This window comes from Pteronotus mesoamericanus, unplaced genomic scaffold, assembly GCF_021234165.1.
Source record: "Pteronotus mesoamericanus isolate MK-2021 breed Mesoamerican mustached bat unplaced genomic scaffold, CSHL_Meso_final contig_105, whole genome shotgun sequence".
In the NCBI taxonomy this organism is placed as follows: domain Eukaryota; kingdom Metazoa; phylum Chordata; class Mammalia; order Chiroptera; family Mormoopidae; genus Pteronotus; species Pteronotus mesoamericanus.
The window spans coordinates 5,904,452-5,919,000 of record NW_026555006.1 but is presented as its reverse complement, the minus strand read 5'-3'; the positions used below and the strand labels follow the sequence as shown (position 1 = coordinate 5,919,000).

Below are 14,549 nucleotides of genomic sequence, written 5' to 3'. Positions count from 1 at the left end.
CTTCCCCAAGCTTGAAGAGCCCACAGGCAGGTGGAAGTAGGGGCCCAGGGCCCAAATTGTGTAACAGTGCTGAGCGCTGTACATGCATGTGGATTTGGGCTGGGGGAGAAGGGGACCCTGGGTCTCACCTTGGTCATCTGGTCCCCTTCGCGCCAGAAGCAGAAGCCTGAGCAGAGGGTCTCCCCACGCCTATACTCTGGCGTCTCAGGGTGCGTGGGCAGCGTAACTGACCTCAGTGCAATGACATAAGGGTCCCTGGAGCAGAGGGAGAGCGGGGATGGGCAGAGGAGGAGAAGGTGAGGGTTTGGGTTTGTCCGGCCGCCGGGCTCAGGCTCTGGAACCCCGCCTCCAGCACTGACCCAGGCTCTGGGGCTTCCCTCCGCACTGACATCAGAGTCTAAAGACGTAAACTCTTAAAGGCCCCATGCCTGGCTGCCGTGAGCTGAAGAGAGGAGGCCCCTGTGTGTTAACAACACTGAATTCACCAGGAGCCAGCATGAGTCCAGGACAGATTTTCTAGAAAAGCCCCTTAGGAAGGAGTAGTGGGCTTTGGGGTTTTCATGCTTTACCTTTCTGTGCCTGTCTCTAGCAGAACTGAGGCCGTCTGTCCCAGCATCCTCACCAAGGCACAGCTGGCAGACAAGCCACCCTTCAGCCAGCATGGGGCAGTCAGAGGATGGAGGCCAAGGAGACTCCATGTGAAAAAGGGTCTTGCCACCTCAGGGTCAGAGTCTACCCTGCTTTAGAGCATGAGTGACCAGAGGGAGATGTGCCCCTGATCCCATCTTACCCATGGCAGCCCAGAAAAGCCAAGTGGTAATTAGGGTCCCAGAGCCAATAAGAAACCCAGAGGCAACTCTAGGCTGATGTGCCCCTCCCTGGGGAGGGAGATGATCCCTGTCCACCCCCTACCCCAGCAGGTAGGCACCTACCCGTTGTCACAAGGCTTCCGCCGGGAGGCCAGGATCACAAAGTCCTGAGGCTTGGAGTCACTGCCGAGGGCAGGGCTGATGACGTGGTAAATGGCATCGTCCTCATCCACCTGCTGCACTAGCTCCACGCTCCTGTGGGGAGGCCCAGAGCTCAGGGTCTGAGAGGGTCACACCAGCTCCTTGTAGGAGAGCAGGTCTGGTCCAGCTCTCCATGAGTCAAGGCCTGGAAGACACTTCAGACCCTATATAGCTCAGCAAGGACTACAGGAATATAGGATGGCCTGGGCCAGATTTGTGCATGTGCATGCGAACACACACAAGCAAATACACAGGTGCAGGTGCAGGAACAGATGAACACATGCACAGACACAGTGCGCCTGGGCATACCTCCATGCACAGGCACATGGATAGACACCCACTGTGCACGCACAGACCCATGCATGTCTGGGGATATCTGTGCAGGTGCACACGGCCCACACAGGTGTGATGATTTACTGGTTGTATGGAACACTTAGTGAGCGCCCACTGTGTGCCAGACACTGCTCTAAATGCTTCACATGTACTACGCATTTCATCCCACATCAGCCAGGTAGCAAGGACGCTTAGTAACCCCATTTCATAGAGGAGGGGATACAACCCACCCATAGACCTAATAGGGAAGCAGAGCTGCAATGTGCCCGTACACTCACGTAGGCTTATACCACCATCACATGCACACAGACACACACACGGACACACATGAGGCCATCCACAGAGGTACACATGACCATGTCTAGACCTGCCACCCTCTCCCTGGCTGTTCTGCCCACCCTCAGAGGCTCCTTCAGGAGTGGAGTGGGAAGAAACAGCTAGGGGCTCTCTTTCCCCTCAGGCCACTTCCTCCCAATCCCATCAAGTATCACAATCTGATCTGACCTTCAAGGCCCACACCAGCCCGCCTCCTTCAAGAAGCCTTCCTACAATATAGCCAGCTTCCCCAGTATCCACCACCAAGTCACCTCTCGGGCCTCTCAGATGGCACGGCCAGCGGGCCTTGGGCCACCTAGACCAGGGCTTTTGAAAGCAGCACAGCCCATTTTGCAAAGAAATCTTAAGCAGGAAGCCCGCGTATCGACAGCTACAAGTGGGCCTGCTCAAGTGAGGACGCATGGGGGTAGGAGGGAGAAGTCCAATTTGTCAAAAATCAAATGACCTGCTCACTGAATGTCTAAAAGCACATCTCCTCCTTATGGATGAACTCAGGAATATATGCTCCTCATAATAAGCCACTGGAGAAATGATCAAAGAAGCATCCCCCTCAAAATAGTGTTGGCATAACAGAAAATTATTTCAAAGGGATTTGACAAAAATACCACTTTCAACTTAACATTCCAATATTAAACACTGAAATTCTGGCTATTTTCCTGAGAACATATCTCCTTGAGTTAATGCAAGAAGATATTCATATGAAGAATCAGTAAATTTGGGGAACAAATGTATTCATAGGAATAATATTTATAGTCAGTCATTCATTACATTAAAAAATAACATATTTGCATACATATGTAGAATGAACACATGGCAAATTCAGCAAACTGGCCATTCTATCAGTTGGCCTGAATCTGAGAGGGGGTCCCACCCACTAGCCTTGTAGCCCCCACCCCAAGCAGCATCTGAAACTCCTATGGGAACATAAAATTCCACAGAACACAGATTGAGAATCACTGATTTATCCCTCAGTGTAAATCCATGAGCCACCCCTTAAGTACCCATTTTAAGAGGAGGAAAACTAAGGCCCAGAAAGAAGATAACTTGCCCAAGGTCACACAGCTAGTTGGACCAGAAAAAGGACCAGGCCTCCAACTTCAATTCCAGGCTCAGTCCCTTCTCTGAAGGCTCAGAATAACCCTGGCTCTGACTCCCACCTAACACATAACTAAAGTCCCCCACCCACCCCAGTTAAAGGCCAGCTGGGGCTGAGCATAATAAGGAATAGCTCAGCAGAAGGACACCTGAGGGCCTACCCTCCCCACCAGGCCTGAAAAGGGACCCTGCCCCACCTGCACCCTGGCCCTCACCGGTAATGCTTGTCCCACTCCGGCCTCCGACGCAGGTCTGAGAGCAGGAGGAAGGCATGGGCCGCATCCACGTGTACCGACATCTCCATGTGGAAGGACAGGTACTTGTCATCCTCCAGAGTGTACAGGCGGACCTGCATGGGACAGAGGGTGGCCTCATTCCTGCATCCCCCTCTCCAGACTAGGCTGGGGGTGGGGTGGGCTGACTGGGATCCTGTAAGGCCAGGGCTGGAAGCTCAGGACTGCCACTGACTTGCTCTGTGACTGCGAATAGGTGACTCAACCTCTCTGAGCCTCAGTCGCATCCCTATGAAAGTAGATGTTGGGAGAATTCAGCGCAAGTGGACAGAAACAGAAGCAGTGACTGAGGCAACAGTGGAATAGATCTTCAGAGCCAGGTGCCCACCCAACCCCGAAATGCCATGGGTAGGGCAGGGACCCGTGCTAGGGCACCGGCAAGAGTGGCAGAGCTTGTCTTCCCTCAGCCCATGGTTGTCCACTGCCCCTACCCATCCCTGCTGTGACTCACAGCAGAAGGAGCAGAGAGAAGGAGGAAGCTGCTGGGCACAGAGCAGCAGAGGTGAGAGGTGGGGGCAAGGAGTTGGGTGGGCAGGAGAGGAGGGTTTGGCGGTTCTCTGCTGCAGGCCCTGTGAGGACAGGTATTTTCCTTGGCCGGGTTGGCTTCAGGATCTCATCCCCTCTTGACATAAGTGACTCGAGAGACTTTCTGTTGCTTGCAGCCAGCCACCTCTGATTACTCAAGGAGAAGCTGGGGGGCGGGGGGGGGGGGCACCTACCTGGTTGATCTCCGAGGACAGCACCCAGTTGTCCTTCGCCACAAGCATCTTCAGGGAGGAGACATTGTTGTAGCTCAGGTACACCTGGACAAAGCACACAGAAAAGCCTCACCTTCTCCCCTTCCACAGGGCTCGGTGCCAAGGCCACGGTGGGGAGAACTTGGGTTGTGGAAGAGGGTGGGTGCTGGGCTTTGAGGAAAAAGGGAGGCCCAGGCCTGGCCACACTCGGCCAGTAACCCTGGACAAGCCATGCCTCCTTTCAGGGCCTCAGCTCCCTCCTGCCAAACAGGGACAAAGGAAAGCCCTTTGCTAACTGAATGAGCCTTCAGGCATTAGTGCCCTGTCCTCTTCAGTCCTACCTCCAAACCCACTCTGACAATAGGAAGGTGGGGGCCTCCAGTGGGCCCAAGGACTCTGCCCTCAGAGCCGAGAGCCTTACCTGGTTGCTAGGGTCCCAGGGGACAGAGAGAGGCATCTCCGTCTGCTTACAGGACACGATGTACTTCCTGGGAGAAAGAAAAGATGACAACCTTGATCCCTTGGGAGCCTATCTCTTTGGACAGACTTCCCTCGTGCCAGCTGTGTGCCAGGCCCTGCGCTCAGCCCAGCAAGCAGGTGGGGGCGACTCCTGTCTTCCCAAGGAAACTGGATGGGGACACTGAACACAGCAGCGAGAACACACAAACTCAGGCAGAGGTGGACGGGCCGGGGGAGGGTGCTGATGCCAATGACGCTGCTGGTGTCCAGTGAAGGCTCCGTACCCCACACCCTGGCTGAGCTAAAGCAGCTTCACCCTTATGCCTCAGTGTCCCCATCTGTGAGATGGGGTCTGTAGTTACACCTATATCATAAGATTGTCACGAGAACAGTGCTTGGCATATAAATCCTCCATAAACAAACTGTTCTTAGGAACAACAAATGGTGACGGTGACCTCTGGTGTGTGTTCAGCTCTTTTAAGTTTTAAGTTTAAGTAAAGTGCTTCCTTAGCAGCGTCATTCAGGCCTGGGTTTTCATCTTGAGCAATCATTTCTCCTCTCAGGGCCTTTCTTTCCTCGTCTGTCAAATGGGCATCCGAGTCAGTGGAAGGAACAAAAGATTTAAAACGGGCCAGACCTGGCCAGGTTCAAGCGCTCACTCTGCTAATAATTCCTGTGTGTGTGCCCGTGGCCACAGTCCCTCTGTGATCAGTGTCCTCGCCTGTACAGTGGGCCAGCTAGACAGCTGTGGAATGGGGTTACGTGGAGGTGAAGGGCCCAGCCAGTGCCCAGCACAGGGGCAGCATCAAAGAAATGCAAGTCCCTGAGGCCAGAGGAGCACGTGGACAGCCCTGGACCCAGTATCCTCTCCCACCGCCCAGCCCCAACTCGCCTGTCCAGGCGGATCTTCCTCCTGGCACTGGCCTCTCGGTACCGCCGCTCACCGTCCTGGGGAAGAGAAGCAGGGACAGACTATGATACGGGTGGGACAACCAACTACCCCTGGTAGTGTCTGCCCACCCCGGACCAAGGGCCCAAGGAGGCCCTGCAGCCCTAAGGTATTCAGGCCGCACTGGGGCAGCAGGAGTCGGCGCAACCTGGGCAGGAAAGTGCCAGGCCACTGAGCTCCAGCCCCGGCTTCTCCTCAGACTCTCTGAGCGACTCTGGGAACACTACCTGCTCTCACCGGACCTCAGTTTCCCCCTTGGTAGAAGGGGATCTCTAAGGGCACTTACGATGGTAATAAGAAACCACATCTATTGCCCTGGCTGGGCGGCTCAATTAGAGCACCATCCTGATGCACCTCAGTTGTACGTTCAATCCTGGGCCAGGGCACATACAAGAACCAGCGAATGCACAAATAGGCGAAACAACAAAATTGGTGTTTCTCTCTCTCCCTCTCCCTTCCTTTTTCTTTCTAAATCAATAAATAAAATGTTTTAATTGTTTAAAAAGAAACACTTATTGAGCAGTAGCAATGAACCAGGTGTTATTCTAAAGCACTTTCCATGCAAAATTGCATTTAAGCCTTACAGAACCCTCTGAGGTTGGGACTAGTATGATCCTCATTTTACAGAGAAGGAAACTGAGGCACAGAACCGTTAACTGGCTTGCCCAAGGTCACAGGGGTAGAGTGGAGCCAGGAACAGAACCCTGATGGCCTGACTCAAAGCCTGCCCTCTGTACTACTACTTCTACTGTGTCCTGACTCATGAGCATTGAACGGCAAAGGCCTGGAAGGCATCCCAGGGACTCCACACTGTACTGCCCACCTGCCAGGCTCCCCCCGCCTCCTCTCGCCTCTCCTCACCACCCACTCTTGACTGCCCAATACCCAGCTATGGAGCAGGGAACTTCACAGCCCACACTTAGCCTGTGAGGCAGGCGGGCAGGCGGGCAGGGCAGGGACCTTGCCAGAGAGACGGAACGGCCTCTCCAGGGTCACTCCCTGGCGCTCCACAAGCAAGCCAGGCCTAGGAGGCACAAGGGAGCATTATTGTAAGGGGTGGCCTTTGAACCAAAGCCCTGACTCTCATCCCTGTCTCCTTGCTCTCTTGTCACCATCATAACGGTCCCCACTTCCTGAGTGTCTGCAGGCCTTAGCCAGGCACAGGGTCAACAGCCCATAGACCCCCACAACCCTGTGACACCTGGGCTGCAGGAACACCTGCTTTACAGACGGGGACTGAAAGCTCACAGAGGGCACCCACTAGAACATAGCAGAGGTGGTTCCCACCCTCATCTGACCCCAAAGCCAGGGCTCTTCCAACTTTGTCAACACCCAGTATGACCCAGGCCCACAGGTGTGATCTGAATTCTTTCGGACAGAACAAGCTTCCCGCCAGGCCCAAGGGGCTTCTCCAGGCGTCACAGGCAGGCACCCCCACCCTGGGCAGAGAGGGAAGGAAGCTGCTGGAAGGGTCGGGTGCTGCACCCACTCACCCCAGGCTGGGGCCGAATCCAGGGCAGCCTCTGCGGCTGGTCATCTGCGTCCAGGACCACGAAGGTCATGAAGGCGCTGTTGATGTGTCGCCGTTGGGTCTCAGCCTCCTGGCGGTAGGCCTCCACGCACACGCCCACCTCCATGCTGCAGGGAGGGAGGGCTGCTCTCATGACGGTCAGACCTTCCTGAGGCCCCTCCCCAGCACACATGCACCCACGCAGGTGCGTGCACACGCATGCACTCCTGCAGTTCTTCCTGGACCAGAGCCCCCTTGGCAGGAAACCCAGAACTGTTCCCTTTCATCAGTGTTTACAGAGCACCTACTGCATACGGCCCTATGCCAGTCACTGGGAACACAGAAATGAATAAGCCTGTCGCGCCCCTGTCCTTGTGGGCTAACAGTTGGGGGTGTAGCAACACACACACACACACACACACACACACACAAAAGATATATAATGATAGCATGTTATGAAAATGTTATAGAAGAACATAAGCAAGGAGGTGGAGGGAGGTACAGAGCCAACCTAGAAAAAAATGTTCATTATACAATCACCAGCACTCCAACAGCTCAGTGGCTGCTATTTCTGTATAGCTCACTATCTTTATTAATCATAAAATAGCAGCCACCACTATCCCCCTCACTTAAGAAGGTCTTGATCCCAGGATGTAGACATTATACAGACGGTAACACCAAGACCTAAACAGGGCAATAACTTGCCCAAAGTCATACAATAGTCAGGAAGAGAATCTGGACTAGAAACTAGGTCTCACAGCTCCGTGTTCATGGCAGCAGAATATGTGCTGATCAGACTGAATAATAATAATAACAACAGCAGCAGCAGCAGCCGTGGCAGTGGCTGGCCTTCAATGAGCATTTCTCTGGCACGGTAGCAGTAACATGTCATTGGGTCCTTAAAACTATAAGATCGTTGTGGTGAGCCCCATCTTATCAGTGAGTAAACCAAGGTTCAGAGGGGTTAAGTAATTTGCCCAAAGTCACACAGCTGGTAAGAGGTGAGCCATCCTTGAACGCAGGCAGCCTGGCTCCAGATCTTTCACTTTTATCGACTACACTGTGATCTTTGAAATCACCAAAAAAGATAGCTATTTAAAGTAAACTTTCATGGGAGTAGGTATCAGGATGCACTTCAAAGGTAAGGACTATGGGGACTAAGTTTTGTTTCAGGCAAAGGGTAGGAAGGGGTTTGATGACAACAGAATGCTGGCAAGAGGCGGCCCTGGGATCCACAGCGCAGCAGGAACAGGGGCAGGAGCCGAAGGGAGGGAGACATAATGAACACGTGGTACAATCCGAGGGGACCCAGTGGAGGGAACATCAGAGCTGAATCTTGGTGAAGCTGAAAGGACCCAGCAGCAGGGCAGAATTTAGACCTCATCTGCAGGGTGGAGGGTTCCTGGCAGGTGTGCAGTAGGGTCCCTTCTCTGGTCAGGAAGAGCCCTCAGCCCCCAGAACCCCGGTCCTGACCATTCCAGGCCCTCACCTATGTTTGAAGGCGTTGTTCACAATGGCCTTGAGCACGAGGCGGTCCCCAACCTGCGATGGTCCCCGGAAGTGAAACATTTCAATGGCTTTCAGTGTAGGATGGGCACGACACAGCCGGCTGGAGGAGACCAGGGGTTGGGGAGACAGGAGAAATACCCCAGGTGCCTCAGCCACTGGTTTGAGCCAGCCTTGACCTCTACCCCAATCTCCAGACCCAGCCAAAACCGCATGCACCACCTTCAGGCCCGCCCATTCCTACCCAGTGACTGTTCTGCCCAGAGGAAGAGAACTAAGTCTCATTTCAGAGCCTAAAATACTGAGGAGGTCTGTGTGCATGGCTGGAGAGCAGCTGAGTTTGAGGTGACAGAAGAAAGCCTCGGGCAGGGCTTGGGGTAATCCTAGCCCCATTTTCCTTCTGATATTTATATGTTAGCATCTGCTGTCCTTTCTACCTGGAAGCCCTCCCCTTACCCAAAGCTACTTGTCACTCAAGGCCCAGCTGAAATACTCTTCCTCCAGGAAGTCTTCCCTGACTATCCCAATTCTGACTGTCCTCTAAGATCTTATTGCGCTCATAGCTTAGGTTATCCAAAAGGGCATTGCTTATGCATTGTGTCCCACCCATTAAACACAGAAGAGGGGCCACTGGAGCAAGGCTCTAAAGAGTGAGGAAAAATTTGTCTAAGGAGGGTGTGGGTTGGGAAGAGCACTCCTGGCAGGAGGAATAGCAAGTTCAAAGTCACAAAGGTCATTTAGTGAATGTCAGTTACCCTAACTATAAAAATACCCTGATATTTAGGGTAGAATGAACCCAAGACAGGCACAGAGGTTATAAAAGAAAGAAAGAGTGCTTCACATCTGGGGAGAAAGGAATATCAGAGAGGCTTCATGGAGGAGGTGGGCAGGATTTTAGCAAACAACGAGTAGAAGGGTGGCATCGTAGGAAGTTAGAGCAGGAGCAAAGGCACTGGGAACATGGAGGATGAGAAGCGGAAGGGCAAATGGCTTGATTTGCAGGGAGTGTAGGATACAGGAAGACAGATGCAAGGTCAGGTCAAGGGAAGGTCCTGGTACCAGGCCCAGGGACTTGGTATTTCCCAGGCAGGAAATGAGAACCATGAAGGGCTTTTATTTTTCCCCCCAAATTGTAAGGGAAAGTTTATTTAGAAAGTTACAGAGGTAGTTGAAGGGCCCTTGGAGCTTAGGAAAAGAGGAAGGAAGATAAATGCCTTGAGGGACAGAAGAGGGAGGAGAGGCACAGGAGTGCTCTGCCAAAGACAGCATGCCCTGGGGAAAAACGGGGGTGAGAAAAGGCCTGTGTGCTCCATGGAGAAAGCCGCCCACCCGTGCAGGGCTTTTTAAGTCAAAGAAGGAATGGCCAGCTCAGGAAAAATTGCTTCTCTCTGGTTCTCTGTGGCCTGAATGTCTCAGGTTACCTTAACAGAGCAGTCAAGCTCCTGAAGCCTTGAATGCCAACACCAAGCTAGGGTTTCTACCCCGGAGGGAGCTGGCTAAGGGAGGAAGGGGAGAAAGGAAGGAAGGCGGAAGCAGTACACTCTTCCCCACCTGGCTGCAATGGTAGCCACATTCTCCATCCAGGCCATGATCTGGCCCCCAAAGGTATTGCCCTGGTGATTGGCATGTGGGGGCAGGACCAGCTCCACACTCTCCACGCGGGTCTTCTCGGCCGGCACCATGTAGCTGCAGTCTTTGCTCTCCAGATCTGGCCAAGGAGAGGCAGAAGGGGCGAGAGGGGAGGTGAGAAGTTTCTCAAGGCAGAGCCTCACCATGGGCAGTGCAGGACCCCACTGCTCCACCCCACCCACGTTATTTTATTTCCTCAGCACCAAGTGTGCTGAACCTACAAGAGGAATGAGAGGAAACCAGAGATAGACTTGGCTGGCGCAGAGCAGGGGGCAGAAACTAGCTTTGAGACAACACACACCTGGGTCTGTACTTTAGTTCCACCCCATACAGGCTGTGTGACCTTGGGCAAGTCAAGTAAGCTCTCTGAATCTCAATTTCCTCATCTGTAAAGGGCAGATGACAAACCCAACCCAATAGGACTGTGAAGAGGAAACGCAATCTCAATTCTAGAGTGCCTGGCACCAAACTCAGTAGGCACATTCTCAAAAAGGATAGTTCTTCCCTCCCGCTGCCCTGATATGCCCTATCCCTCAAGGGCCACGGCATTAGGATATCCTCAGTAGGAGAGGCCAGAGAGGTCAGGGAATCAGACACTGACATACCCCACCCAACCCAAGAGAGTCCCATCTCCCTTGGGGGAAGGCCTCGTCAGCGAGGGCCTATCAAATAGGCAACATTCTGCTTGACTTGCAGGCTGCTCAGAGATGCCAGAAGCAGGGAGTAGGGGAGGCTACAGGCCTGAGCCAAGGTCTGGAGGCAGGACGGCAGGACAGTCACAGTCATGGGGAGCAGCCAGGTCTTGGCTTAGCTGGAGCAGAGGGCAAGTAAGGGACAGCACCAGATGAGACCGAGCAGTCAGCCAAGGGCCTGGATGCCAGCCTGGGGCATTTGGACTGACCCTGGGGCAGAAGGCTGACAGGACCGGAGGGATTTAGGAGGGCTGCAGGGGATGGACGCCTGCAGGGGGCCTGGACGACAGCAGGGAGAGCTGAACCTGTCCATCCCCAGCCCCCAGGCCCAGAGTAAACAGGGCACACAAAATCAGAAGCACAGCCCACTGATTTCTTTGGGGATAGCTAGCTAGTTTCACCCTTCTCCACTCTGGGCAGCTGAACTATCTTTGACTTGTCCTAAAACTGCCTCCTTTAAGTTTCAAGGAAGGCTCCGCATCCTCTCCAAAATCGTATCAGTCCTCAGTAGATCTGAGTGTGCTGGTACAGAACAATCTCTAAGATGTACTTTTAAGGAGGAAGAGGCAAGATACAGAACAGTATGTACTACATATTCCCTTGTGGGTAAAAGAGGGAGCTTAAGCATGCAGGGAATGACTCTGGAAAGATGCCCAAAAATGAGCAACAGTAGGTGTCTCTGGACGGGTCCTAGGTTCTAGGGTACAAGAGTCTTGCTTTTTATTCTATCTCTAGCTCTGTATCTATGCCTATACATATACATGCATCTATATCTATCTATCTACCTACCTACCTACCTACCTAGAGACTTCAAGTCCAACCTCAATACAACCTTCCCAAATACCTTATATCCTAGAGACCCAAATGCATCTGTGGATGGTAAAGCCTTTTCCTCATGGCTGCTGGGAGCTGGGGAAGAGGCACTCCCCTTTCACTGAAGGAAACCTTGAGACAAGAGGGCCAGCCAGGCCTGAGGCCGTCGGTTCGTAGACATCCCAAAGAAATGCCTTTTCTCCCTCTGCCCAGTGGGGGCCCAGGGCAGAGAGGAAACACCAGCTGCCTATCCTATCCCCAGCCACTCACCATCCTGAACGACGTAATTGGCCAGGAGGTCCTTGATGGTGTCAGCATAGACCAGCCGCATGCGCCGGCGCTCAGCTGCCACACCATGCTCAGTCTTCTCCTCCTCTGTCCGAGGCGTGATCTGCTTCAGCTTTGCCTGCGGGCAGGCATGGGATGAGGGATGCTCGGGACAGGTTCCCTGAAATAGTGCCAGGGCCTGTCTCCTCAGCCGCCATCTCATGCCTGGGGCTATTAGATGGTTACAAGTCTTTGTTCCCTCTTTGTCCACATTTTCCTGTCTCCATGTTGACAGATGCACCATATACATCCTCCAAACGACCCCAGTCTCCCTTCTGGGGCAAAGGCACAAAGGATGGGGGTAGGGGTCACTGCAGGACATGAAAGAGAATGGTGAGGCCCAAAGAATCCTCATGTGAGATACACAGGGAGAGGTGGGCAAGAAGAGAGGGGGGTGTCTGGGGCTGGGTAGCAGTGTGGGATGGGCCTTCCTCTAGGGGCTGCAGATTCCCTGCCACACTCCCACCCCCACCCCTCTGCCAAACCCCAGCCTCACCACGCTGGTCCGGTCCTACCATGCCTGGTGGCCAGGCGGCCCAGCAGTATCAAGCAGCCAGGTGTAGCCACCTACCTTAGAGAGTTCGCGGTGGGCCACGAAGGTGGCCAAGGCCTTACACACGCTCCACTGCTTCTCAGAGCACAGGTCCTCGGAGGCTACCTGGATGCCCACCTGGAGAGGAAGAGCAGGTGGAGGAGTGAGGAGGGAATAAACAGAGCTCACAAACCTGAAGCCCCACAGCCCAATGAGATAGGAAGTCCCACCCGAGGCCTGGGCTCTGCTAGTATTTCTCCTAGACCCACCACGTCTAGGAGGCTTGAGACCTTGGGTAGGTTCTGATTTTGCCTTTGGCTCCCTGGTAAACTTTGGGCAAGTCATTTCCCTTCTCTGGGCCTCAGTTTCCTCATCTGTAAAGTAAGGATGATCATACCCACCCTTGCATGGCAATTGAGAGGATTAACATGAGACTGTGTCCATGAAAGGGCTTAAGGTAGCTGTTGGCTAAATGGAAAGGAAGGACATGTGGGGATACCTGGGGGTACCTGGGCATTTACAGGGGGCCCAGAGGTACAGATGAGGCTCGCTATCTCAGCCCCAGTGGTCCCTCAGTAACCACTGGCCAGCTGGGTGAAGCCTCCTAATCTGACCCTCATGGGTGGTAGAGTCTCTACCCGAGAGCTCACTGAGCCGTGTGCATCACCAAGAGTCCTTCAGCGGCCCTGAGGCATAGGAATCATGCTCCCACTTTATAAATGGGGCAACAGAGTCTGTGGGAGGTAGGCTAAGGACTGAAGTCTGGTGTTCTCCCCGCTCCAGCCCCACGGCCTTCAGGGTCAGGCCCAGCAGCTGTCTTTCTTGCATTTCCACAACCACCCGGCTGCTGAAGACAGGATCTGAGGCTAGGCGTGAAGACCCAGGAGGCTAAAAGTCAAGTGCCACAGTGGGATCTATGTGGCTTGGTGGCCTGGGGCAAACCCCTTTCCTCCCTGGGCCTCAGTTTTCCCTTCTGTGTTATGGGGTGTTGAACAGGAAGGTCCTCCCAGCCCTGCCAGCTGGTTTAGAGTTCTACTGCTTCAAGTGTGAGTGCGCCTGGGCTGGGGGCTGAGAGTGGAGAGGAGGTAGAAAGCCCACCCACTCATCCCCAGGCGGTGCCTGCCCCACACACCTCCATGCTGGAGTTGAAGGCCCGGTTCACCTTAGCCTTGATATTCACCACGTGTCCAACGCTGGGTGAGAAAAGCAGGAAGTGAGCCTTCCATAGGAGACAGAGAGAGCGAACAGAGGCCCCAGGCACTTGCAGGGCCTCTTCTAAGGTGAACTGGCAGGAAAATGTCAGTTTACATAGCATATTCACATATGGATGTCACCTGAGTCCTCAAAGCAAGCCGGCAAGATGAGTGTTAGCACCACTTGTACAGGAGGGGTGGCTGCGGCTGAGAGAAGTGTCATGATTTCATTCATCAGCTCCCTCTCTCCCACTCTCCACTGTCCAATGAATGCTCAGGCTTCGTTGTGCTCTCTGCCTACCACTCCACTCCTCAGGGAAGCCCTCCTGCCCCACTGTAGCTCTGCCAGGTTCACCTTCCTAATACTTCTTGCAGCAGACTGACCTCCGTCTTCCCCACAACCCTGAAGCTCCGCTGGGGCAAGGCCTAGCACAGGGCACAGGGCAGGACCTCCATACATAGAAGCCTACTAAATTAATACATCCCACATTTATGACATACCTACTAAGAGCAAGGGGCTATAAACAGAGGGTGGGAAGGAAAATGAAAATATTTAAAGAATACCTACTCTCTTCCAGGCACTGTACGTGACCTTATTTGAGCAAAACAAGTGTGGCAGGTAGGCCTAGGGGCAGATTGAACACCAGAGAGGGTAAGGCCCATGGTCACCTAGCAAAAAATGGATAAAGCCAGGATTCTAGACTGATTCTGTTTATTGCTCTGGCCCTGCTCTTTCCCGCTGCAGCCTGTCCCTCTGGGATGAGTCCCACATCCAGACGAACAACCGGAATCTCTGGGGGGCCACCCAGCCTGCCTTATGCTTACTTGCTCTTTTTTTTTTTTTTTTTTCTTTCATTTAACAGTTCTAACAGTCAGATAGAGAACTGTCCTTTTTAGGAGATGCATGCTGACATGCGGAGGGATGAGTATCATGATGTCTACGGCTTACTTTTAAATGGTTCAGGAAAAAGAGAGAGAGAAAGAATATATATTTATTTACCCATATATAGATAAAGTAAATTTAGCAAAATGTTAATTATTGAATCTCAGTGATGGTGATCATTGCACTATTCAACTTTTCTAGGATTTTGAAAGTTTTCATGATAAAAAAAATAAATAGAAGAAACCTTCTATT

The 14,549-nt window shown here is 53.1% G+C and overlaps 1 protein-coding gene across 1 annotated transcript in view; it reads right to left on the bottom strand.

Annotated features, from left to right (window-relative positions):
* ACOT11 (acyl-CoA thioesterase 11) overlaps positions 1 to 14,549 on the bottom strand; it is a 45,902-nt gene that overhangs the window by 4,794 nt on the left and 26,559 nt on the right. The window contains exons 4-15 of the mRNA XM_054573623.1: positions 13,354 to 13,414; positions 12,261 to 12,359; positions 11,633 to 11,768; positions 9,780 to 9,936; positions 8,212 to 8,331; positions 6,706 to 6,850; positions 5,152 to 5,211; positions 4,226 to 4,288; positions 3,787 to 3,870; positions 2,990 to 3,123; positions 933 to 1,064; positions 129 to 255 (exon numbers count right to left, since the gene is read on the bottom strand). Coding sequence (XP_054429598.1) covers positions 129 to 255; positions 933 to 1,064; positions 2,990 to 3,123; positions 3,787 to 3,870; positions 4,226 to 4,288; positions 5,152 to 5,211; positions 6,706 to 6,850; positions 8,212 to 8,331; positions 9,780 to 9,936; positions 11,633 to 11,768; positions 12,261 to 12,359; positions 13,354 to 13,414 — 1,318 coding nt within the window. The remainder of the gene's footprint in view (positions 1 to 128; positions 256 to 932; positions 1,065 to 2,989; positions 3,124 to 3,786; positions 3,871 to 4,225; positions 4,289 to 5,151; positions 5,212 to 6,705; positions 6,851 to 8,211; positions 8,332 to 9,779; positions 9,937 to 11,632; positions 11,769 to 12,260; positions 12,360 to 13,353; positions 13,415 to 14,549) is intronic.